The sequence below is a fragment of the Apodemus sylvaticus genome, chromosome 13 (genome assembly GCF_947179515.1).
Source record: "Apodemus sylvaticus chromosome 13, mApoSyl1.1, whole genome shotgun sequence".
Taxonomy (NCBI): Eukaryota; Metazoa; Chordata; class Mammalia; order Rodentia; family Muridae; genus Apodemus; species Apodemus sylvaticus.
The window spans coordinates 68,576,255-68,599,544 of NC_067484.1; the positions used below are offsets into that span (position 1 = coordinate 68,576,255).

General features: G+C 41.6%; 4 protein-coding genes and 1 pseudogene across 11 annotated transcripts in view; all 5 read right to left on the reverse strand.

The window, feature by feature from the left end:
* Positions 1-23,290, reverse strand: part of LOC127663795 (protocadherin beta-8) — a 119,971-nt gene that overhangs the window by 24,013 nt on the left and 72,668 nt on the right. The gene's annotated exons all lie outside the window — the stretch shown is intronic.
* Positions 3,136-7,128, reverse strand: LOC127663805 (protocadherin beta-14). Its single transcript, XM_052155547.1, has one exon. It carries the CDS (start codon positions 6,964-6,966, stop codon positions 4,573-4,575), a length of 2,394 nt encoding a protein of 797 aa, XP_052011507.1. The 5' UTR covers positions 6,967-7,128; the 3' UTR covers positions 3,136-4,572.
* LOC127663806 (protocadherin beta-6-like) lies at positions 9,029-12,640 on the reverse strand. The gene has a single exon (XM_052155548.1). The coding sequence runs from the start codon at positions 12,252-12,254 to the stop codon at positions 9,861-9,863; it is 2,394 nt and encodes a 797-aa protein (XP_052011508.1). The 5' UTR covers positions 12,255-12,640; the 3' UTR covers positions 9,029-9,860.
* Positions 15,809-18,875, reverse strand: LOC127663807 (protocadherin-3). Its single transcript, XM_052155549.1, has one exon. It carries the CDS (start codon positions 18,722-18,724, stop codon positions 16,334-16,336), a length of 2,391 nt encoding a protein of 796 aa, XP_052011509.1. The 5' UTR covers positions 18,725-18,875; the 3' UTR covers positions 15,809-16,333.
* Positions 19,100-20,124, reverse strand: LOC127664099 (39S ribosomal protein L15, mitochondrial-like; annotated as a pseudogene).

The window sequence follows — 23,290 nt, forward strand, 5'->3', positions numbered from 1 at the left end:
CTCTGCTCATAGCACTAACTAAAGGGAAGCAAGTCTGCTTCTTCTTTAAAAATAAAACATCCCTGAATATGCCATTGCCATAACTTAGCTATTATACAACAATTAACCGTGGGAAAAGTTGGGAAGTATAATTTATAGCTCACATGTCCACATGAGTAGTGAATGTTACATATTTTGGTATGATTATCAGGTTTGTCATACCTATTCAGAGCTGACCCTTGCCTTACTTTAGCTACCTAGTAGGTGTAGTTAGAGTTGAATAAGTCACCCAGTTCAGACTGGCTGTTATTTGAGCATATGACTATATCTCTATTTTATTTGATATCCAAAGGGATTCTTATTTTATTGAAAGCTTAGTCCAAAAGGTACCAAGGAATGCATTCTATTCTAAGTTATGGCTAAGGTCAGTGTACTCTGTGGAAGTGTTTTCACAGGAGGAGGCAGCTTAAAACTTCCTAAACACCTTTGAATTATTGTTGTAGATGTAAATTATGTTTAAGAATGCCATTCCTTCACATAATCTTTGTAAGAAAGGAAAGTCATTTAATCACTGTTGCTGTTGTTGATTCACAGGTTCAGAAAGATGTGAATGAAGTATGCAATCAAGTCAGTGTTTTTGTGTAGCCACCAGTGTCTGGGGATGATCTGAGGAGGCAGAAGAGGACATTGTACAGGATATTCTTGCTAAGAGCTGCAGTATCACCTCCTTGGTTTCTGTACTATGCCATGCATTGAGAACTAGGACCTCATGAGCATTAGAAACCAGTTCAGGATAATTATTTTTACATATGATTGTCCAGTTCTTCTGGTGAACTTTGTCTCAGCCTCCCATGTGTATGGATTATCAGTATATGCTACCAAGATTGATTATATATTTTAATAAAGAAAATTGGCTTACACATTCTAAGTTATATTATTGCAATATTAACAAAGCAAATATGAAATATTATAAATAGTAAGTGAATATTTTATGAAAAGCGATATATTTGTAAGTCATTTTATTAGGGAACTTTTTGGAGACAAGGTCTTTTATAGCCCAGACTGACTCAGATGTGCTGTGTAGCTTATAATGGACTTGAACTCTTGATCCTCTTACATCTTACTCCCAAGTGAAGATACTACTCTAAACTTGTACTGTAATTTTAAGTTCACTAAGATATGTAAACTAAACATAGGTCTGGCAAAATGCTTTATCCATCAAAGGTGCCTGTCACAAGGGCTGACAACCTGAGTTCAAATCCCAGGAACCACATGGTGGATGCAGAGAGCTGACTCCTTCAAGTTGTCCTGTGCCATCAACACACATATGTAATACATATGTTTAAATTTTGTTATGTACACAAAATAAGTTATAAAATGTAATTAAGATACCAGTATTAACTAGTTTATATGTAGAGAACACATTTTTCTAAGCTCATCAAAGGAAAAGTTCTACAGAAGGATACAGAAGGGAGATTTGATTTGTCAAGATCATACAAAAGTCAAGAAAGAATAAAAGGAAAAGTTGTAGTTACAGATTGGTCCTCATATGTACATGTTTGAATGTGTATAGGTGAGATGTAAGAATTCTCCAGTCATAAGCTTTGTGGTGAAATTACTGGTGGTGATTCCCTATTGATACTCTTTTTAGTATCCTAGATGAAACAAGTGAAAACCCAGTGTGAAGGACGGAACATTAAACCTGTTTGTAGACACACCACAAATACATCTGATAAAAAGTAAGTAACCACACATGTCATACAAAGAAACAATGACAGCACGAATTATAAGAAAATAAAATAGCCCTCCCCCAGCACACTAACATTAGACAATGTAAATATCAGGCAAATTGCCAAAAAATTATACTTACCATATAAATGGAATACTTGAAAACTATCTGCATGGGTCATGTTGAAAGGATATCCTCAGTTCCCAAACAGCAATAGTGTCAGCAATCCTAGGCTGCTGGGATGATGCTCAGCTTTTGTTCTCTTGAAGACGATTCAGATTTACTTCCAAGCACTCCCATTAGATGACTCACAAACAAACACATGTAACTCCAATTCCACGGAGTTCAAGGCTCCTTCTGGTCTTCATGAGCTCTGCACATACGCTATGCACATACAGGTAACACATACTCATAAAAATAAATGATTGAGGTTGAGGAGATGGTCAGTGAGTGAAGTGCCAGCCCCAAGAATGAATGAATACAAACTGTAAAAGAAAATCCCCAGGGAATGAAGCCTCTTAGTTGCTTTTTTGTTGCTGTGATAGACTTCCTTGACAAAAGCAACTTTAGGGGAGAAAGCGTTTATTCAGGCTCACGGTTCCAGGCTGTTGTCCATCATGGCAGGGCAGGCAGGAGGGAGTTTGAAGCTGCTGGTTTTATGATATTCACAGTTAGGAAGCATCCAAATTTTCAAAATGAAAAAAAAAACACTGAAGTTCAGCTCTTGTTTTCCCATTTATCCAATCCAGGATCCCAGGAACAGAATCGTGGTATCCAAGTGGGCAGTCTTCCTAGCTCAATTAATGCAAGCAAGATAATCTTCCAGCCCAGTGGTGGTGGTGCACACTTTTAATCCCAGCACTCAGGAGGCAGGGGCAGGCAGAGCTCTGAAAGTTCCAGGAGAGCCAGTGCTACACAGAGAAACCCTATCTTGGAAAACCAATCTATACCAAGATAACCAAGAAGTTACTCTCCCAACAGGAGTGCTCAAAGGCTTGCTTGACCTATGTGACATATATAGTACCTTACAGGTGTACCAGAAGGCTTGTATCCTGAGTCTAGATCTTGCCTCAATGACAGATGATACTAACTTTAACAGGAAGATATTCAATCATGGGGATGTACTGAGTGTCAAGGTACTTCCTCAGTTAGTTTTATCTTCATTATAGAAAAAGAGAAAGTTACCTGTAAGTCAAGAACAGAGGCTCCAGACCTCTGAGAAACATTTTACATATAATGTAACTGAGGAATGTTGTGAGGGAAGGCAATCTGGGCTTAATAATTCACCTAATCTATACTGTTCAAGAACATAGGTAACAATTCAGCAAACAGAAAAGAATTCATGAACATTACATCAGTATACATGAATATTTATTGAAATAAACTATGTAAGGCTAAAGTTCAGCCAACTATAGATGAATGGAGAAACTATCATGGAAATACTAATATAATAATTGGTGTCAAAAATATCTGATATGGGAGACGAACAGAGAAGAGAAGAGGTTTAAAGATGTAATGATGACCGGGGCTTCAAAGAGGGACAACTGGTGCATCTCGTTACATGCCAGAAGCGAGTGGAGATTAAAAAAAATCAGAGATGAAAAGGGAGACATTGAAACCAACACCATAAAAATACAAAGGATAGTGAGATAATATGATGAACAGGCATTTGGCAACTAATTTTATAGCCTAGATACATTTTGAAGAACATAACAGGCCAATAATAGGCATCAGTTACTTAGAACTTATTATTCAAGAAAGAGCCAAAGTCCAAATGGCTACTGAGTTTCACCAACAATTTAAATTATAATTTAATTTATATTAATATTGGCTTTATTGGAGGGCAATGGATCTCCCTGAAGCTAGAATTAAAGTCCATTTGTGAGCCACCAGACATTGGTGCTGGGAACTAAACTGGGGTCCTTAGAAGAATATTTCCTCTTAAGCACAAGGTCATCTTTCCATCCCCTGATAGGTTTAATTAGATGTTTTAAGTTTATAATAATTTACTTTTTGAGAGTTGATCTCATTTGTTAATTAAAATATTATTTATTTTCATGTGAAGAACTTACTTATTTTTTCCCATTCGGTTCTGGGCATTGGATGCATGCTGAACGCATGTTTTTCCATTTAGCTACACCTCAAGCTCCAGTAGATGTATTTTAGAGAAATGTTGACTTAATGACAAATTTCTTGTGAAAGCATACTAATACGTCTTTGTGTTTACTGTGTATGTATTAATCATGTGGAGTATATACACCATGTTAAAAGAATGAGAATCACTGTTTACATACCAAAGCCATTCATGAAAAACTAGTCCCAAGTGCACTAATAAGTCCACCACTTTTTGATATAACAGACGGAGTTTTTCCAGAATGTTCAAAGATAGTTTAATTAACTTTGACCTATTTTGAAAGGGCTCTTGGGACTAGGCAACAGAATCATAGGATTTAGAAGCTCACAAAAGAATGGATGAATGATTGAAAATTATTTTTAAAACAGAAAGCCATCATTTACAATAGCGTTAAATTCATCCTAGCAATAACAAGAACTTTTGAGACAGGAATTCTTTGATTACAAGAAATCAATGCTTATGCTCAGAAACCAGGAACTTGAAAATATCTCTTAACTTTTAAACCTTTTTTTAAGTGATGAAAAAATGACCCAAAAGAATGTTTTGCAGCTATATTGTATGCTTGAGGGGAAGATAGTTAGAAAAAAATTGCAAGGAATATTTGACAAATGGAAACAGCTACAAATATGACTATCTATATCATGCTAGTACTGACTTCTTTCCATGAAGGAACAGTTGGGGAATGCATACGCATCAGTGAATATTTGTCACATGAGGTCAAAGTGTGATTTTAGCTAAACCCCAGACAATCCCTAAAATTGGAATTCTCCTCCGTGTTCCTGTAACCTCCTTCATTCAAGAAGTTGGGGAGTACTGGTTTAAGAAATTTAAACTCATTTGTTCCAGTCCCTCCTGTCAGACACACCTCATATTGGTAGCTCTGGGACAGGGTCCCAGCACCACTGACATCCACCAGGTGGCCAGGAAAGTGTCCCTCAGGCACCGAGCAGCCACCCAGCAAGGCCGCCCTGGCCCTCCTGCACAGCCTCACTCCCACAAACAGCAGCACAGACAGGAGGAAGAGAGAAGACACAGATGCCAAGGCAACGACCAAGTAGAGTGTTAGGGCGTCCTCATCGTGCGCAGGATTGCGCGCCACCTCTGGCAGAGGCAGGTAGGGCTGAGAGAAGCCATCCACGAGCACCACGTGCAGAGTGACACTGGCAGAGCGCGGAGGGTCGCCATTGTCCTTGACCAGCAGCACCAGCCTGTGCTTGGGCACATCGCGCTCACTCAGCAGCCTGGTGGTGCGCACCTCGCCATTGTGCGCCCACACGCTGAACAGCCCGGGCTCCGTGGCCTTGAGCAGCTGGAAGGACAGCCAGGCATTCTGGCCAGAGTCGCGGTCCACAGCCACCACCTTGGTGATCAGGTATCCAGGTTCCGCCGCCCTGGGCAGCAGCTCAGTGCAGGGTGCAGAGGCGTTCTGCATCGGGTAGAGCACGAAGGGCGCATTGTCATTGTCGTCCAGCACCACCACGTGCACTAGAGCCTGGCTGCTGAGCACAGGAGAGCCTCCGTCTGTGGCGCCCACATGGAACTCGAAGGCCTGCAGGGCCTCGTAGTCCATCGCCCTGAGAGCGAACAGCTGCCCATTGTCTGCATTGATGGAGATGAGCGAGTCGAGGTCCAGCTGTGGGTCTTGGGGTGTCAGCAGTGAGTAGGTGATGTGGGCATTGGAACCTGAGTCTGAGTCTGTGGCACTCATGGTGCCTATGTGCAGGGCGGGGCTGTTGTTCTCGTGGATGAACAGGGTGTAGGAGGTTTGGGTGAAGGTGGGGGCGTTGTCGTTGATGTCAGACACCTGCACTGTTATGGTGTGCTGGGTTGTGAGCCTGGGTGTGCCCAGGTCTGAGACAGTGATGGTGATGTTGTATTTAGCTTTGCTCTCTCTGTCCAGTGCTCTTTCAGTTACCAACGTGTAGAAGTTTTCTTCATTAGGTTTCAAGAGGAAGGGAAGATGGTCTTGGATGGAGCACACCATTTTCCCATTGTCTCCAGAGTCTGGATCTGAAATTCCAAAAACCGCGACCACAGTTTCAGGGGAGTTTTCTGGAATATCGCTGATGAGTAATGACATGATGAGTTCAGGAGCGTTGTCATTTATATCCGTCACATTTATTACTACTGTGCATTTTCCTGAAAGGCCTCCCCCATCAGTGGCCTCGATTTCCATGCGGTAAGACTGAATTTCCTCAAAGTCCAACAGTTTTCTTACTCTAATTTCTCCAGTGATGATATTTATTTCAAAAGCCCGAAGAACTTGATTTGAAGATTGAAAAAGTGAATAGGAGAGTTCTCCGTGTGTCCCAGCATCTAAATCTCTTGCGGATACAGTGATGACAAGGGAACCCACAGGACTGTTCTCTTGAACCTGTACCTCATAGAGCCCTTGGGCAAATTCAGGGGCATTGTCATTAATGTCCAGGACCACAATGACAACCTGGGTAGTCCCAGTTTTGGGAGGTGACCCACTGTCCAGAGCTGTGAGTGTTAATCTAATCTGTGCCTGTTCCTCCCGGTCCAGTGCTTTGTCTAGCACCAGCTCTGGATATTTCCTGCCATCGCTGTGATTTCGGGTGAGAAGGTGGAAATGGGGGTTGGTGCTGATTGTATAGTTCTGAACCGTGTTGCTTCCTACATCCAAATCTTGAGCTATTTTCAACGGAAACACAGCACCTGGATGGCTGCTCTCCAGGATTTTAAGGAGAATTTCATCTTCCATGAATTCTGGGGCGTGATCATTTACATCTTGAAGCTCTATTTCCCCTTGAATAAATTGCACTGGGTTTTTTAGTAACACCTGGAAATGTAGGATACACGGGTTGGTGCTCCCACATAACTCCTCTCGATCCAATTTTTCTTTCAGGAGCAAATTTCCACTCTTCTGCTCCAGCTGCAGGAGCTGTTTGTTCCCTTTGGAAAGAATCTGGGCGCCCCTGAAGACCAACTCCCTTAAACTCAGCCCTAAATCTTTTGCTAGGTTCCCCACCAAAGAGCCCCTGTCTGTCTCCTCTAGAACAGAATACTTAACGGTTGCACTACCTGCCTCCCATAGCAGTAACAGAAAGATAATGGCGGTCACTTGCCTTTTCTCTGGTGCCTTGTGAAGTGATGTCTCCATCGTCCCTCTGCTCCAAAAGATTCAGCAGTTAATCGCCCAAGAACTGCTTTGTGAACAGCTCAGGAATCTTGGCTATGTGAATTTGAGCTTCTTTTCTTGCTAATGATGCTGGACGCGACTTATCTACCTCCCCGAAAGGATCGATCGGCAGAAATGTAAAACGTTTCCTTTCTCAGCAGCAAGAAATGGCTCTGGTTTTACAGTCACGAAGTCGCCAAGTTTTAGTTTTCTTAGCCTGCAGCGCCACCAAGCGTTCTGCTTTACAACTTCAGATCATTTTTGTTTCAAAGTAAAGGCTAAAATGTGTGGTCCACCTTTTAGATTAAGTGTTCTATTTGCTCCTTTCCTTTCCCCCGAGTCTCACGTGGCAGCCTCGAGGTAGCTAAGCTGTGTGAGAGAAATGTACACCTTTCTCACGATGGAACAAACTCTTCCACAAAGCTCTGTCTCTGCAGAGACAATCATTCATTTAAAACTAATTTATCTGTACAAGTAATCATTTAGTTTTTGACCATAACACCATGAAGGAACAAACAAAATTTCTTGCTCTAAGAAAAGCTTTCATTTTATCATAAAAATTACTAATTTCTTTCTGTTTTAAATGAATATTTTTTTAAAAAAATGTACAATTTCAATTTCAAATGTCAATGTGCCTGAAACTCCTGAAGGACAACTAAAGGGGGATTTTTGTTATAGTTTGTTTGTTTGTTTGTTTGTTTGTTTGTTTGTTTGTTTCAGTCTCTGGGGTATACATTCTTTGGCACCATCCTTCATTCGTGCACTATATGTGATGACCAATAACTTTGACTGGAGATGGTCACTCGATTTGCAAGTAGTCAGTTCTGACTCAGAGTTCAACTGTGGTTTCTCAAATACAAAGAAGATAATGAGGTCAATGTAAAATTGATCCTTCTCAGGAAGGGGTTTGTCCTGTGAGCAATAGGTAGGGGACCAGGAGGTGTGCAACGTCTGGGCTGTGGAAATTGTATAACTGAAAAACTCTGAAGTTCCAACTGGAGCTGTATTGTTGGAGTGAAAGAAGCAAATGCCCCCAAGAAAAAAAGGTGCCATTTGAGGGACAAGTATCCCAGAATTCCAAAGAGTAAATGCTTCCTAGTCCACTTTGATTAAGGTTAAAGGTAAAATATCCACACACCACCTTAATACAATTTGATTTTCTAGGAGAGATATTTGAAAAGAGCATTTTATACAATATGGCAACAATAACCTACAAAGCAAGACTATGAATAGAAATGGCTTTGTAGTTAACACATGTTGTTCGTAAACATTAGAGGAGAAAATACAGATACTTGAGAAAGCAGAGGGAGAAGTTTGGAAAGGATGATTTGGATTTATATACATGAACACAATAACACTGAACTCCCAAACTGTTACACACACAGAAAAAGATAAACTGTACTCCTCCTGGATTTTATTCTCAGCAATAAAATTTAGAATGAGCAGAAAGATATTTTCTGTATGGAGGAAAGAAGATAAACTTAGTAAGTGATAATGTTTAAAGTTTCATATATTTGTAATTAAAATAAGATAAAAATTAAAAACTTCATTCATTGGCAAAGACACATTGTTGTAGAGAGAATGTTAGCATTTCTTTGTAGAACTTTTGTTTCAAGAAAGGACTGCTGGACAGTTAGTAACATTAAGCAAAGGTTTATTCAACTTTTGTAAAACTTGATGCTAAAAGACCATACTCTTCTTACACAATGCTCACAAATGATAATTTAATGAATTGGCAGTTCAGTAAAATCTACATTTAAGAAATATGTGTTGATTATTAAAAGGCACGGTCATTCCTAATTAAGCATACATAAGGTATGTGTCTTAGCATTTAGAATTCCTTACATTTTTATTTAGAGACCCACCTGATAACCAGTTATCCCAAAATGAGACTAAATTTTCAAAATTCAGTAATATCAAGTATTCACATTTAAAAATTTGTACAAACTAAGAGCTAAATTAATCACTTGTTTAAAATGAAATCTCAAATTGTTTGATTTCATAGTTTATTAAAATATTTTATATAACTTGTCAAATACAGGTTAGTACCATTAAGTACAAAACAAACTATGAAGCATAATAGAGGAACTAGTGGAATCTCCAGAAACTGTCTTTCTAAAAAGTGTAATTTCAAGAATTATAGCAATGAGAGAGGCCAGGCCAAGCATGATGGCAAAAGCCTTTAGTCACAGTACTAAGGCGACAGATGCAGGTGGGTCTCTCTGAGTTCCAAGCCGGCCAGGTCAGTTTAAGCGAGGTTCAGACTATCCCAGGCTACACAGTGAGCCTGTGGTGGAGCATGCTTTCACTTCCGCCACTCAGAAGACAGAGGCAGTGGATCTCTCTGAGTTCGAAGCCAGCCTGGTCTATAGAGTGAGTTCCAGGACAGCCAGGGTTACACTGAAAAAAAAAAAAACTATCTTCCTTGATGCCCCCAGGAAAGAGGGATGTGAGAGGAATGTGAGGGGGAGGTGGGTGGGTAAATGAGGGGGTGGGTGGGTGGGGGAGCACCCTCTCAGAGGCAAGAGAAAGGGGCGGTGCGGTGAAGAACTCTTGGAGGGTGTACCAGGAAGGGGGGCAACATTCAGAATCTAGATAAATAAACAAGAGAAAGAAAAAAGAAAATCCCTGTCTCTGAAAAACAAAACAAAACAAAACAAACAAACAAACAAAAAAAAACAAAAGAAAAAGAAAGGAGAAGTGATTTAGCTCAGCGGTTTAATTTGCCTAGCATGCATATGACACTGGATTCCATTTCCAGGCACTGTTATAAAAAGTGAGAGCGTAAGCTTCTGACAGTGAACATCGCTAGCATGCAGATATAGGTGAAAAGATATTTCTAAGCGTAAACAGAATTTACCAGTACACTAAAGTATTTAGATGAATAGGAAGCTATTCCGAAGAGTAGGACTTTCCTCTGTGTTCCTCTCAGATTGCACAGAAGGAAAGTGGGGGTTAATTGCCTTTCGCAATTTGAACTCACCAGTCCCAGTGTCTCCCCTCAGACACACCTCATACTGGTAGCTCTGGGAAAGAGTCCCAGTGCTGCTGACATCAACCAGATGGCCAGGAAAGTGTCCCTCAGGCACAGCGTAGCCACTCAGAGAAGCTGCCCTGGCCCTTCTGCACAGTCTCACGCCCACGAACAGCACGACAGACAAGAGGAAGAGCGAAGACACAGATGCTAAGGCGATAACCAGGTATAGCGTGAGCGCACCTTCAACATCTTCTACGGAGTCCTGCGCCGCCTCTGGCAGAGGCAGGTAGGGCTGAGAGAAGCCATCCACCAGGAGCACGTGCAGAGTGACGCTGGCAGAGCGCGGAGGGTCGCCATTGTCCTTGACCAGCAGCACCAGCCTGTGCTTGGGCACATCGCGCTCGCTCAGCAGCCTGGTGGTGCGCACCTCGCCATTGTGCGCCCACACGCTGAACAGCCCGGGCTCCGTGGCCTTGAGCAGCTGGAAGGACAGCCAGGCATTCTGGCCAGAGTCGCGATCCACAGCCACCACCTTGGTGACCAGGTAGCCAGGCTCCGCTGCTCTGGGCAGCAGCTCAGTGCAAGGTGCAGAGGCGTTCTGCATCGGGTAGAGCACGAAGGGCGCATTGTCGTTGTCATCCATCACCACCACCCGCACCAGAGCCTGGCTGCTGAGCGCGGGTGAGCCTCCATCTGTGGCGTCCACGCGGAACTCGAAGGCCTTCAGGGCCTCATAGTCCAGTGCCCTGAGCACAAACAGCTGCCCGTTGTCTGCGTTGATGGAGATGAGCGAGTCGAGGGCCAGCCGCGGGTCATGAGGTGGGCGCAGCCAGTAGGTGATGTGGGCATTGGAGCCTGAGTCTGAGTCTGTGGCACTGATGGTGCCTATGTGCAGGGCGGGGCTGTTGTTCTCATGGACGAACAGGGTGTAGGAGGTTTGCGTGAAGGCAGGGGCATTGTCATTGATGTCAGACACCTGTACCGTTATGGTGTGCTGGGTTGTGAGCCTGGGTGTGCCCATGTCGGAGACAGTGATGGTGATATTGTATTCAGTTCTGCTCTCTCTGTCTAGTGCCCCATCTGTTTCCAGAGTATAGAAATTCTCCATAGACGGTCTTAGAAGAAATGGAAGATTGTCATCTATGGAACACATAACCTGTTGGTTACTTCCAGAGTCTGCATCTGAAACGCTGAATACTGCCACTATGATACCTGGCAAATTTTCAGGGATGGGGCTGTTGAGTGAGGATAGGATCACTTCTGGAGCATTATCATTCATGTCCAATACTTGGACCACTAAAGAGCATTTTCCAGTTAGTCCACCACCATCTTGGGCCTCAACATCCACATGGTAAAACTGAAATGCTTCAAAATCCAACGTGCTTTTCAGTCGAATTTCTCCTGTCTTTGTGTTTATTTCAAAAGGCTCCTTAACGTCATCATCTTGAGACAGTCCATAAGACACTTCCCCGAAGGATCCTGTATCTAAATCTCTTGCTGAGACGGTCATAAGCAGTGAGCCAACGGGGCTGTTCTCAGGGACTTGCACCTCATAGAGCTCCTGAGCAAATTCCGGCGAGTTGTCATTTATATCTAAGACTAATATTTGAATCTCTGTGGTCCCTGACCTAGGCGGAGACCCACCATCCACCGCAGTGAGCTTTAGTCTGAGCTGGTCTTGTTTCTCACGGTCCAATGCCTTGTCCAACACTAGCTCAGGGAACTTCTTGCCATCGCTGCGATTGCGAGTGAGCACGTGGAAGTGAGGATTCTCACTGACAGTGTAGCTTTGAATGCTGTGGCTGCCAGCGTCTAAGTCCTGTGCCATTTTCAAAGGGAATATCTTTCCAGGTGGTGTCATTTCTGATATTTTCAGGAGCATTTCTCTGGCAGGGAACTCTGGGGCGTGGTCATTTATATCTATAACTCTCAGTTCGGCTTGATAAAACTGCAAAGGATTTTTTAGTAACACCCGGAAAGACAGCACACAAGGCTCTGTGGAGCCACACAGCTCCTCCCGGTCCAGGTTTTCATTTAGCACCAAATCCTGGGTCTGTGGGTCAAGCTGCAAACACTGTCTGTTCCCCTTGAAAACCACTCTAGCCTCCCGAGCAGCCAGTTCTCCCACCCTTAGTCCCAAGTCCTTAGTCAGGTTGGCCACAAACCTGCCACTTTCCATCTCCTCCAGTATGGTATATTGAATTGATTCTGAACCCACCCCCCACAAAAGCATGGATGTAATCAAAAAAATCATCACTTGCCTTGTCTCGCACCACACTTTCGTGTGTGACATCTCTATCGGCTGATTCCAGAGGAAAAATCCCTTCCACCTCTTAACCACCGAGGTAACTTTAGCTTTCCCGAAAGTCTTTGCTGTGGAATTGTGGATTTGATTTTACAAATTCCCGGTGACTCCTCTTCTCCGGAATGCTTAGCGGCAGCAGCAAATGGTTCCTGTATTTTTGCTTCAGCTTCTAGGTGAAGCGGAGTCTGAGGACGCTAGAGGGTTCTTACTCATTCTCTTAGCCTACACCGCCACCAAGTGTTCAAATCAATAACTTCATGAGAAATCTTCAGATCAACACTGAGCTTTATACTTTTATCCAAGTCTGAGCATCCTAAAGACTTTTGAGTCTGTGTTTCCAAACTGAGTGTGTGAGGTGTTTCTGAGGAGACTTGTTTGTGTGTACATACTTGTGTTTTGTTTTTAGGTTGGTTTTCAAGCCCACTCTATATCTTGAATCCAGCTGCCTGCTGATCTAAGGGGAGTCCACACCACAGTCTTTTATGTATTTACAAACTATTCTCTCTGGCTGTGTCAACATCCCATAACCAGCTATGGGTCTTTAACAACACAACTGATCTCCGATGAGTTCTATAAATTCATGAGTTTAAGATGTACACTGTTTAATTGTCTCAATAAACACATCAACAAATTGTTGAAAATGTGAATGTTGGTTAGAAACATAAATGTTGAACTATGTATTAACTTCTCTAAAATACATGACTCATAAATTAAGTGGCGTGAGCAACACTTACTTTGTTACAAGGCCGCATGAGGACAGTAATGGTAACCATTCGCCTGCTGAGAGGAAAACCTCAACCAAAAGGTACATATGATAGCAATATCTAAAAAAATGAATCATTTAAAATAGAAATGAGGGGAAATAGATATTTGTCATAAGAACTTTAAGATTTAACTTCATTCTAGGTGAGTAGAATTGGTCATTGTTTTTGAGAGATTCAGGGGTTTTATTATAACTTTTCAGTGGATAAAACATCCTCATGCTGATTGATCGAAGTCCAAATATATTATTCTATTGTAATCTATCTATGGCATGATGCAGAAAATTCCATTCAATGACTACCTCTACTACACACAGTGGTGCACAACTGTAATCCCAGAACTTGGGAGTCTCAGACAGAAGGACAGCAAGTTTGAAGTAAGCTTAGGCTACACAAAGACTGTGTCTCAAGAAACGACAAATAGAAATGCAGATAATGTGAAAGGGATTGTATTAAAAAAAATAGCATGGAATTTGATGACTGAATATCATGGTTATATTCTGTTACTGTCCTGCTCTTTTCTGATAAATTCAAAAGTGTCTTTAAGTATCATTTAAAATATGGGTAAGTACCCATACAAGAACATAATATATGATGAATATGATTGGTTTCTGATGGATTTTGTATTTATTTAAAGATAAATTTATTGAAGTCAAGCAAACTTCACTTCATATAACAGCCAAGACAATGAAAATGGGAAATTAGAATATATTAAAAATATTTCAACTCCTAGCAAAGCAAATTTAAAGTCTGATGGCTGAAATCATCTTATAGCTAGAGATCACATGTCTATATTCAATGGAATAAAAAGATTATCAGTATCACAACTCTCCAGGGTTTACTAGAAAAAGCATTTCTGAGTATGCATGTTTCTTGAGTGTGTGGATAACAAATGGAGCTAATGAAGTAAAACCAAATGCCAAAGATTATGGATGGGTTTGGTCATTTCTAGATCATTTCTAAATGTTCCTTTTGAATGGGGTTATGGTTAGTCATTGTGGTCAGTTTGATTGCAGTATAGATAAGATTGGTCAGGCTTACTTCCTGCAGTGTCTGTGAAGGGTTCTCTACTGATAACTAACAGAGGGAAGAAACCCACACTGCATGTGGGAGGCACCATCCCCTAGGCCAGAGTCAGAATCAGAGAAGGAAACAGAGAAAAAGCACCAGGTAAGCAATTTCTCCTCTAGGTTCTGGTCACCTCCACAGGTGCTCTTCCTTCAGTGATGAGATGAAACCTTGAGCCAAAATAAATGCTTCCCTCCTTGTTTTCTTACACATTCCATCACAGTGAGAGTCAGACTAACAATGGATCTTCTCAGTTCTGATTCCAGTTTAATGTCATATTATCTTATAAATTACTTTATTTACTTTCTATGGCTACAGTGTCACCAGGTGTCTTCAAATATAGCTTAAAGAGTATTCCCAAAGTTAAAACAAATTTTGTCTGTTTTACAGCATGTGTTGAAGTCAATCTAGACAAAGAAAAGTCCTTTAAGAACATTGGTACTTAAATGAGAAAGATAATATCTTAATATTATCCTCTGCACACAAAAAAAATCTGGGGATGCTAACTATTCAGCTGATAATAGTTTAAAATGTATTTCTTAGTCATAAACAAGTTGGTTAAAAAGAATTTTTAAAATTGTTTGAAAGTGCTTTTGAGATGGGAAGATGTTTTGATGGGTTAAAGCACTTGTCTGCACAAGCATGAAGACCCGGGTTCAAATCCCAGTTCTCCTCTAGGGAGATGGGAGGCAAACACAAGAGAATCTCTAGAAGCTCTAGGGCCAGCTAGGTTGGTGCCCATAGCAGAAAATCAGCAAGGGACTCTGTCTGAATCAAGATGGAAGGCTATTGTAAGATGCTTTCTGACCTCCATGCAAATGCATTGGTCCATGCATGCACACACTGTACACACACACACACACATACACTCACACACTCACACACACAGTGCTTGCTAATTATACAAGGTTTTAGCAAGAATGTGAGCAAAGTTTTATGTGCAGATATTGCTCCTTGTAAGTTGTGTGCAACCAATATCGAAATCTAGTTGGAAATATCTATTGAAAGTTTACTTATACAAATCTACCCCCAAGAAGTGAATGTTCTTCACAAATGCAAATATGCATATAACCAAAACATATATGTAAAAATGTTCCTAATATTATCTATAACAACCAAACCTTACACTAAGATAAATGAATAATGTAGTAATAAAGTGTGGATCATGTAACTAGAATAATAATTTACGACAAAAGTTATAAAATAACAAACATTAAAGCAGTATTATGCATACATTTCATAAACACAATGGAGAATGAAAGAAGCAACTGGTAACCTACAAGAAATTCACATAAATTCAAAGAGGCAGGACTGTAGAATTGGAAGTCAGCATGCTTGCTATGTTTGGGCCAATAGTGGTTGTAAAGGGTCATTTGAGTGGCACCTGGAATATTAGTAGTATTTCATTTTCCCATTGTACTAATGGCATGACGTGATCTTATTTTATGAAAACACATTTAGGAGAACATTAGGGGGTTTTTTGGTCATGCTATAATTTGACTTAAAGCCTCAACATTTTTCTTTGATCACAGGGATCAAGACAGGAAAAACAAACAAAACAAAGCAAAATAAAACAAAAAGTCCATAATGATTCTATTGATTTCTCAGATATCATGTGCAACATCATTTATATTTATTCCACCAACAATGAGTTAAATAGAATGCTGCACAGCAGTTTCCATTTTCAACTTAGCATCAAAAAGAAAGTCAAGAAATAAGGTGGCTAGAATAAACAGGAAATACAACTAGTATTTGATTTTTATTGAGGCAGTTCACCACAGCTGAGCCTCCTCATGCATGCTCATAATCCAGGCATAGGGCAACAAAAGCAGATGGATTGCCACAAACTTTAAGTCCATCTGTACATAGCCATTTCAGACCAGTCAGGGCTACAATGTAAGACCCGGTCTGAAATAACAAAAACATAACAAAAACGAAACAAGGCATCTCTAACAATGGAAGCAGTTACAATTTGTTACAGCAAATGTGAGTTTCCCCCCATAGCAAAATTATAATGATTGTAAAAAAAGCAGCATGCATTAATCTGGTATAGAAATAGAAACAAACACAATGAAGTAGAATCAATTTCTCTAAGAGTGGGATCACATCTGAGTCGTTTGATCCAAAACAAAGGATAAGTTAAACATATATCTCAGAAGTTGATTCATGGCATTGTGCAATTCTACATCAGAGATAGTTGAGGAAAAATGAGTTGACCACCACTTCAAAATAAACATTCTAATAGAATTCAACGCTATTGCGGACAGCAGCGTTTTCTCTTTCTTCAGCAGCAGCCTGGGTCGGAAGGATAGGAAACAATGGTTTAAGAAAGTTGAACTCATTTGTTCCAGTACCTCCATTAAGACACACCTCATATTGGTAACTCTGGGTCAGGGTCCCTGCTCTACTGACATCCACCAGGTGGCCAGGAACGTGTCCCTCAGGCACAGAGTAGTCACCCAAGGAAGCTGCCCTGGCCCTCCTGCACAGCCTCACCCCCACGAACAGCAGCACAGACAGGAGGAAGAGAGAAGACACAGATGCCAAGGCAATGACCAAGTATAGCGTGAGCACGTCATAATCATCCTGCGTGGAATCCCGTGCCACCTCTGCCAATGGCAGGTAAGGCTGCGAGAAACCATCCACCACTAGCACGTGAAGAGTGACACTGGCAGAGCGCAGGGGATCACCATTGTCCTTTACCAGCAGCAGGAGCTTGTGTTTTGGAGCATCTCTCTCGCTCAGCAGCCTGGTGGTGCGCACCTCGCCATTGTGCGCCCACACGCTGAACAGCCCGGGCTCCGTGGCCTTGAGCAGTTGGAAGGACAGCCAGGCGTTCTGGCCAGAGTCGCGGTCCACAGCCACCACCTTGGTGATCAGGTATCCAGGCTCCGCTGTCCTGGGCAGCAGCTCCGTGTAGGGTGCAGAGGCGTTCTGCATCGGGTAGAGCACGAAGGGCGCATTGTCATTGTCATCCAGCACCACCACGTGCACAAGAGCCTGGCTGCTGAGCGCGGGTGAGCCTCCGTCTGTAGCGCCCACGTGGAACTCGAAGGCCTGAAGTACCTCATAGTCCAGTGCCCTGAGCACAAACAGCTGCCCATTGTCTGCGTTGATGGAGATGAGTGAGTCGAGGTCCAGCTGCGGGTCTTGGGGCGGCAGCAGTGAGTAGGTGATGTGGGCATTGGAGCCTGAGTCTGAGTCTGTGGCGCTGATGGTGCCTATGTGCAGGGCGGGGCTGTTGTTCTCACGGACGAACAGGGTGTAGGAGGTTTGAGTGAAGGCAGGGGCATTGTCGTTGATGTCAGACACCTGCACTGTTATGGTGTGCTGGGTTGTGAGCCTGGGTGTGCCCAGGTCGGAGACAGTGATGGTGATGTTGTACTCAGCTCTGCTCTCTCTATCAAGTGGCCCCTCGGTCACTAAAGTGTAATAATTCTCATATGTGGGTTTCAGGAGAAATGGGATATTGTTCTGAATAGAACACACCATCCTTCCATTGTCCCCGGAATCAGAATCAGAAACACTAAAAACAGCAATCATAGTCTCTGCAGAATTTTCTGGGACAGGGACTGAGAGCTTCCTTATTGTCAACTCTGGGGGATTGTCATTCACATCCAACACCTGCACAGCCACAGTGCATTTTCCTGAAAAGCCTCCTGTGTCTGTGGCTACAATTTCCATGTTATAATATGGAGTTGCCTCAAAATCCAATACCCCTTTAAGACGAATTTCTCCTGTGATTTTGTCTATTACAAATGGTTGAGCTAGTTCACCACCTTGAAACAGAGAGTAGGCTACATTGCCATATATCCCAGCATCTAAATCCCTGGCAGAGACTGTGACGACTAAGGCATTGAGGAGACTGTTCTCAGGAATCTGCACCTCATAGAGCGACTGTATAAACTGGGGGGCATTGTCATTGATGTCCACAACTTCAATGTGAACTGTGGTGGTTCCTGACCTGGGCGGGGCTCCCCCATCCAGAGCAGTGAGGATTAAAGTGAGCTCAGGCTGCTCCTCCCTGTCCAGGGCTCTGTCCAGCACCAGCTCTGGGTATTTCCTGCCATCTGAGCGACTGTGAGTAACGACGTGGAAATGGAGGTTGGGACTGACTGTGTAGTTCTGAACAGCGTTGCTCCCTATGTCAGGGTCCTGAGCTGCCTTCAGAGGAAACACAGTCCCTGGCTGGGCGCTCTCAGGGATTGTTAGGAGCATTTTTGTGTCAGAGAACTCTGGAGAGTTGTCATTTATATCTGCTAGATGCAGTTCAGTTTGGAAGAACTGCACAGGGTTTTCCAGTATGACCTGGAAGTGCAGCACACAGGGTTCTGTCTCCCCACACAGTGCCTCACGATCTAATTTTTCCTTCAAGAACAAATTCCCAGTCTCTGCATCCAGCTGCAAGAGCTCTTTGTTTCCTTTGTAATGGATTTGAGCTGCTCTAGTGGCCAGTTCTCCAAGCCTGAACCCCAGATCTTTTGCCAGGTTTGCCACCAAATAGCCACTCTCCCTTTCTTCTGGCATGGAATATCTAATTGCCTCAGAACCAGACTTCCACAATAGCAACAATGTAGTAAGAAAAATGACTTGCCTTTGCTGTGGTATTTTTGCTAGCGCTGTCTCCATTGTTCAGATTCAGCCCAGAAGGTACTGCTTCTTCAGGTTGGTTACAGACCACTCCTGAGTGTCAGCGAAGATATTGGAGTAAATCTGATTAAGAAGATGCCTTCTTCCCAAATGATCACACAAACCCAAACCAATTACCTCCACCTCCAAAGCTTCGGAAATTCTGCTTTTCAGGTTAATGAGATGACTTCCTGTGAGTCTGCAGAGCTCATTCTTCATATTCTTAGCCTGCAGCGCCACCAAGTGTCCTTATGTCTGTTTACATTTCATTTTGCCATTTCAACCCACGTTTAAACATGATGCATTTCAGTATCCTTTTAATTTATACAAACTGTGAACTTAGTTTTGAAATGCCGCCCCCCCCCTCGCAAAGGCTCAGCTCCTCTGTGCAGTGTTTGCTGCCTGTGATTTAATACCAAGTAGAAAAAGGACAAGAGATCTGACCACAGTGATGGCTGGTATCAACCCTGAGGCTTCAAGACCCAGAAGAAGCCCCTGTCTGGCTCGAAATAAGTCTTCTTTACTGGAAGGAGTTAAGGAGCTGTAATACAAGAGAAGACTTTCATCTGTATGTTTTAGAATCTTCTTATCTGGTATATTCACCACCCAGACAGGAGCAAGACCAAAGAAGACCTGTCTTGGATCCTTCCAAGTGCTGAGCATTTCGAAGACTTCATCTTTTGGGATATCAGGAAGAACATAGCCAAACTTCAAGGTGAGTTTAAGTCTTGCTTCGGAAAACTTGGAAGGGTTGGCCAATAATAGGGCACAAGTGCTTCAGGTAGGAGCATTCATTTCGGAATGTGTTGTCGCCGCAGAAAGAATGGATCAGGCTTGTACAAAATCTCCAGACTTCCTGGGCCAATGCAGGCTGTAGTAACAACACCGCCATTTTTTTTTCAGTTGTAGCAATTGAGGCAAACTACACCTCATTATTAACTTTTACTTGAAAAATATCAGCACCCTCTTCAACCAGCTGTATCCCATAATTGCTTCTAAGTGCTTGGATTGTCACATCTCTCCCATTCATAATCTGGGTTAGGTCAATATGTTGAGTTGGACCAACTCAACCTAAATCAATGAGATATTGTAGTCTATTGAGACTCAAAGGCTGGTACTGGTGCCCAAAACCATGTCCTTCATTAAATCCGTATTTTTGGGATTCAGATGTAAAATGGAGTTTGCCCTCCCTCAAAGCCCAGCTGAGGCTGGGCTCTTCTCTGCTTTTATTCTTTATGGCTTCTGCCACATTTCCTACTTCTTCCATCTTTTGTATGTCTTTCCTGTTTTCTGGAATTATGGCTTGGCTTCAGGTTGTCCAGTGTCACTCACAGCAAGGACCACCAGAGCTCCAGGTTGGTTCTGCAGCTGTGGACCACACCCTGCACCACACCAGCCATGAGTCTTTTCAGGGGACAAGAATACATTTAAATACATTTTAAAACAAATTAAAAGGCAATTATTTGTTTTTATGAGACTATTGAGTAGATGAATCGACTTTCTTGTGTAAGTTTTAAATTTTATTTTGTTCAAGAAGGTAAACATGATGGATATATAGAAAAATTAAAAATGTAAAAATCACACTTTTAAGTTTGCTTTGAAATATACCACACATCCAGGAGAACAAGTCATAATTGTATACTCATTGAATTTTTATAACATTATTTAGCTCAACTTGGACCATAAATAAAATAGGCTAAATTCCAAGAGAATCTGCCCTTCTATCGTTTGACTACTTCTCCAAATGATAAGCCGTCTTCATGTGTAGTTGTACTAAGACTGTCGAAGCATGAGAGTTCCAGGTGCTCCACATCTCTGTTAGCACTCAGTGTTGTCATCTCAATCTTTAGAACATTACTGAGTGTGTCGTGAATTAATAGGGTAAGTTTAATTAGCGTTTCCCTGCCATTCATGAAGTTTTGTACATTTTCATGGTTGGTGGCCATCAGGCAACTATCTTTTGAGATGATTGTTCATGTTATTTGTATGTGAGTGTGTGTGTCTTCTCTTTGCTTGCTGCTTTGAATAAGTATCTTGTATATTTTGAGTATAGTTTATTTTTCAAATCTATATGTTCAAATATTTCCCACTGTATGTCTTGAATTTTTTGATATTGTACTTTAATCAATAAAATATCTTAATTGTATTTAGTTTGATTTGGTAATGCCTTTAAATTTTGTTTAGTACTTTTGTTGACCAAGTTATCATTGAGTGGGACATTGTTCAGCTTCCATGTGTATGTGGGCATTCTGCTGTTTTTGTTGCTATTGAAGACCAGCCTTAGTCCATGATGATCTGATAGAATGCATGGGATTATTTCAATAGTCTTGTATCTGTTGAGGCCTGTTTTGTGACCAATATATGGTCAATTTTGGAGATGGTACCATGAGGTGCTGAGAAGAAGGTATATTCTTTTGTTTTAGGACGAAATGTTCTATAGATATCCGTTAAATACGTTTGGTTCATAACTTCTGGTAGTTTCAATGTGACTGTTTAGGTTGTGTTTTCATGATATGTCCATTACTGAGAGTGAGGTGTTGAAGTCTTCCACTATTATTGTGTGAGGTGCAATGTGTGCTTTGAGCTTTAGTAAAGTTTCTTTTATGAATGTGGGTGCCCTTGGATTTGGAGCATAGATGTTCAGAATTGAGAGTTTTTCTGGGTAGATTTTTCTTGTGATGTGTATGAAGTGTCTTTCCTTATTCTTTTTGATAACTTTTGGTTGAAAGTTGATTTTATTAGATATTAGAATGGCTACTCCAGCTTGTTTCTTGGGACTATTTGCTTGAAAAATTGTTTTCCAGCCCTTTACTCTGAGGTAGTGTCTGTCCTTGACACTGAGATGCATTTCCTGAATGCAGCCAAATGCTGGATCCTGTTTATGTATCCAATCTATTATTCTTTATCTTTTTATTGGGGAATTGAATCCATTGGTGCTAAGAGATATTAAGGAATAGTGATTGTTGCTTCCTGTTATTTTGATGTTATTTTTATGTTTGAGTGACTATCTTCTTTTGGACGTGTTGCAAGAAGATTACTTTCTTGATTTTTCTAGGGTGTAGTTTCCCTCCTTGTGTTGGTTTTTCTATTATCCTTTGTAGGGCTGGATTTGTGTAAAGATATTGTGTAAATTTGTTTTTGTCATGGAATATCTTGGTTTCTCCATCTATGGTAATTGAGAGTGTTGCTGGGTATAGTAACCTGGGTTGGAATTTGTTTTCTTTTAGGTTCTGTATAACATCTGCCCAGGATCTTCTAGCTTTCATAGTCTCTGGTGAGAAATCTGGTGCAATTCTGATAGGTCTGACTTTATATGTTACTTGACATTTTTCCCTTACTTCTTTTAATATCTTTCTTTGTTGTGTGTATCTGATATTTTCACTGTTATGTGATGGGAGAAATTTCTTTTCTGGTCCAATCTATTTGAAGTTCTGTAGAATTCTTGTATGTTTATGGTCATCTCTTTCCTTAGGTTAGGGAAGTTTTCTTCTTTAATTTTGTTGAAGATATTTCCTGGCCCTTTAAGTTGGGAATCTTCACTCTCTTATATACATATTATCCTTAGGTTTGGTCTTCTCATTGTGTCCTGAATTTCCTAGATATTTTGAGTTAGGGGCTTTGTGCATTTTGTATTTTCTTTGACTGTTGTGTCAGTGTTTTCTATGGTATCTTCTGCACCTGAATTCTCTCTTCTATCTCTTGTATTCCGTTGGTGTTGCTTGCATCTATGACTCCTGATCTCTTTCCTATGTTTTCTATCTCCAGAGTTGTCTCCCTTTGTGACATCTTTATTGCTTCTATTTCCCTTTTTAGATCCTGGATTGTTTTGTTCAGTTACTTCACCTGTTTCCTTGTGTTTTTCTGTAATGCTTTAAGGGCTTTTTGTGTTTCTTCTTCAAGGGCTTCTAGCTGTTTACCTATGTTCTCCTGAATTTCTTTAAGGGAGTTATATATGTCCTTCTTATAGTTCTCTATCATCATCAAAAGATGTGATTTTAGATCAGAGTCTTGATTTTCTGGTGTGTTGGGGTATCCAGGGCTTGCTGTGGTGAGAAACTGGGTTCTGATGATGCCAAGTAGCCTTGGTTTCCATTGCTTATGTTCTTGCCTTGTCTCTCACCATCTGGTTATCTCTGATGTTAGCTGGCCTTGCTGTCTCTGACTGTAGTTTGTCCCTCCTTTAAGCCTGTTTGTCAGTACTCCTGGGACACCAGTTCTCTCCAGGAGGAATTTGGGTATGGAGAGCTCTGGCACAGGGTCAGCTCCAGGGTGCAGATGGAAACCAGAAGGATCTTGTCCTTGACTGCTCCTTGGTTCCTGTGTGCTGATATCTCTGGGAAGGTCCCTCTTGAGCCAGGAATTTGAGCAGAAGTGGTGGTCTTACCTTTGCTTACAGGTGTATTGTCACTCATGGGAGACCAGCTCTCTCCTGATGGTATTTGGGTATGGAGTGCTGTGACACAGGATCAGCTCCAAAAGTGTCTAGTTTTAATGAGTAATTTTACAATCCCCAAATAACTGGGAAATGCATATATTTCTAACATACACTCTAAAGTATGTGCATTA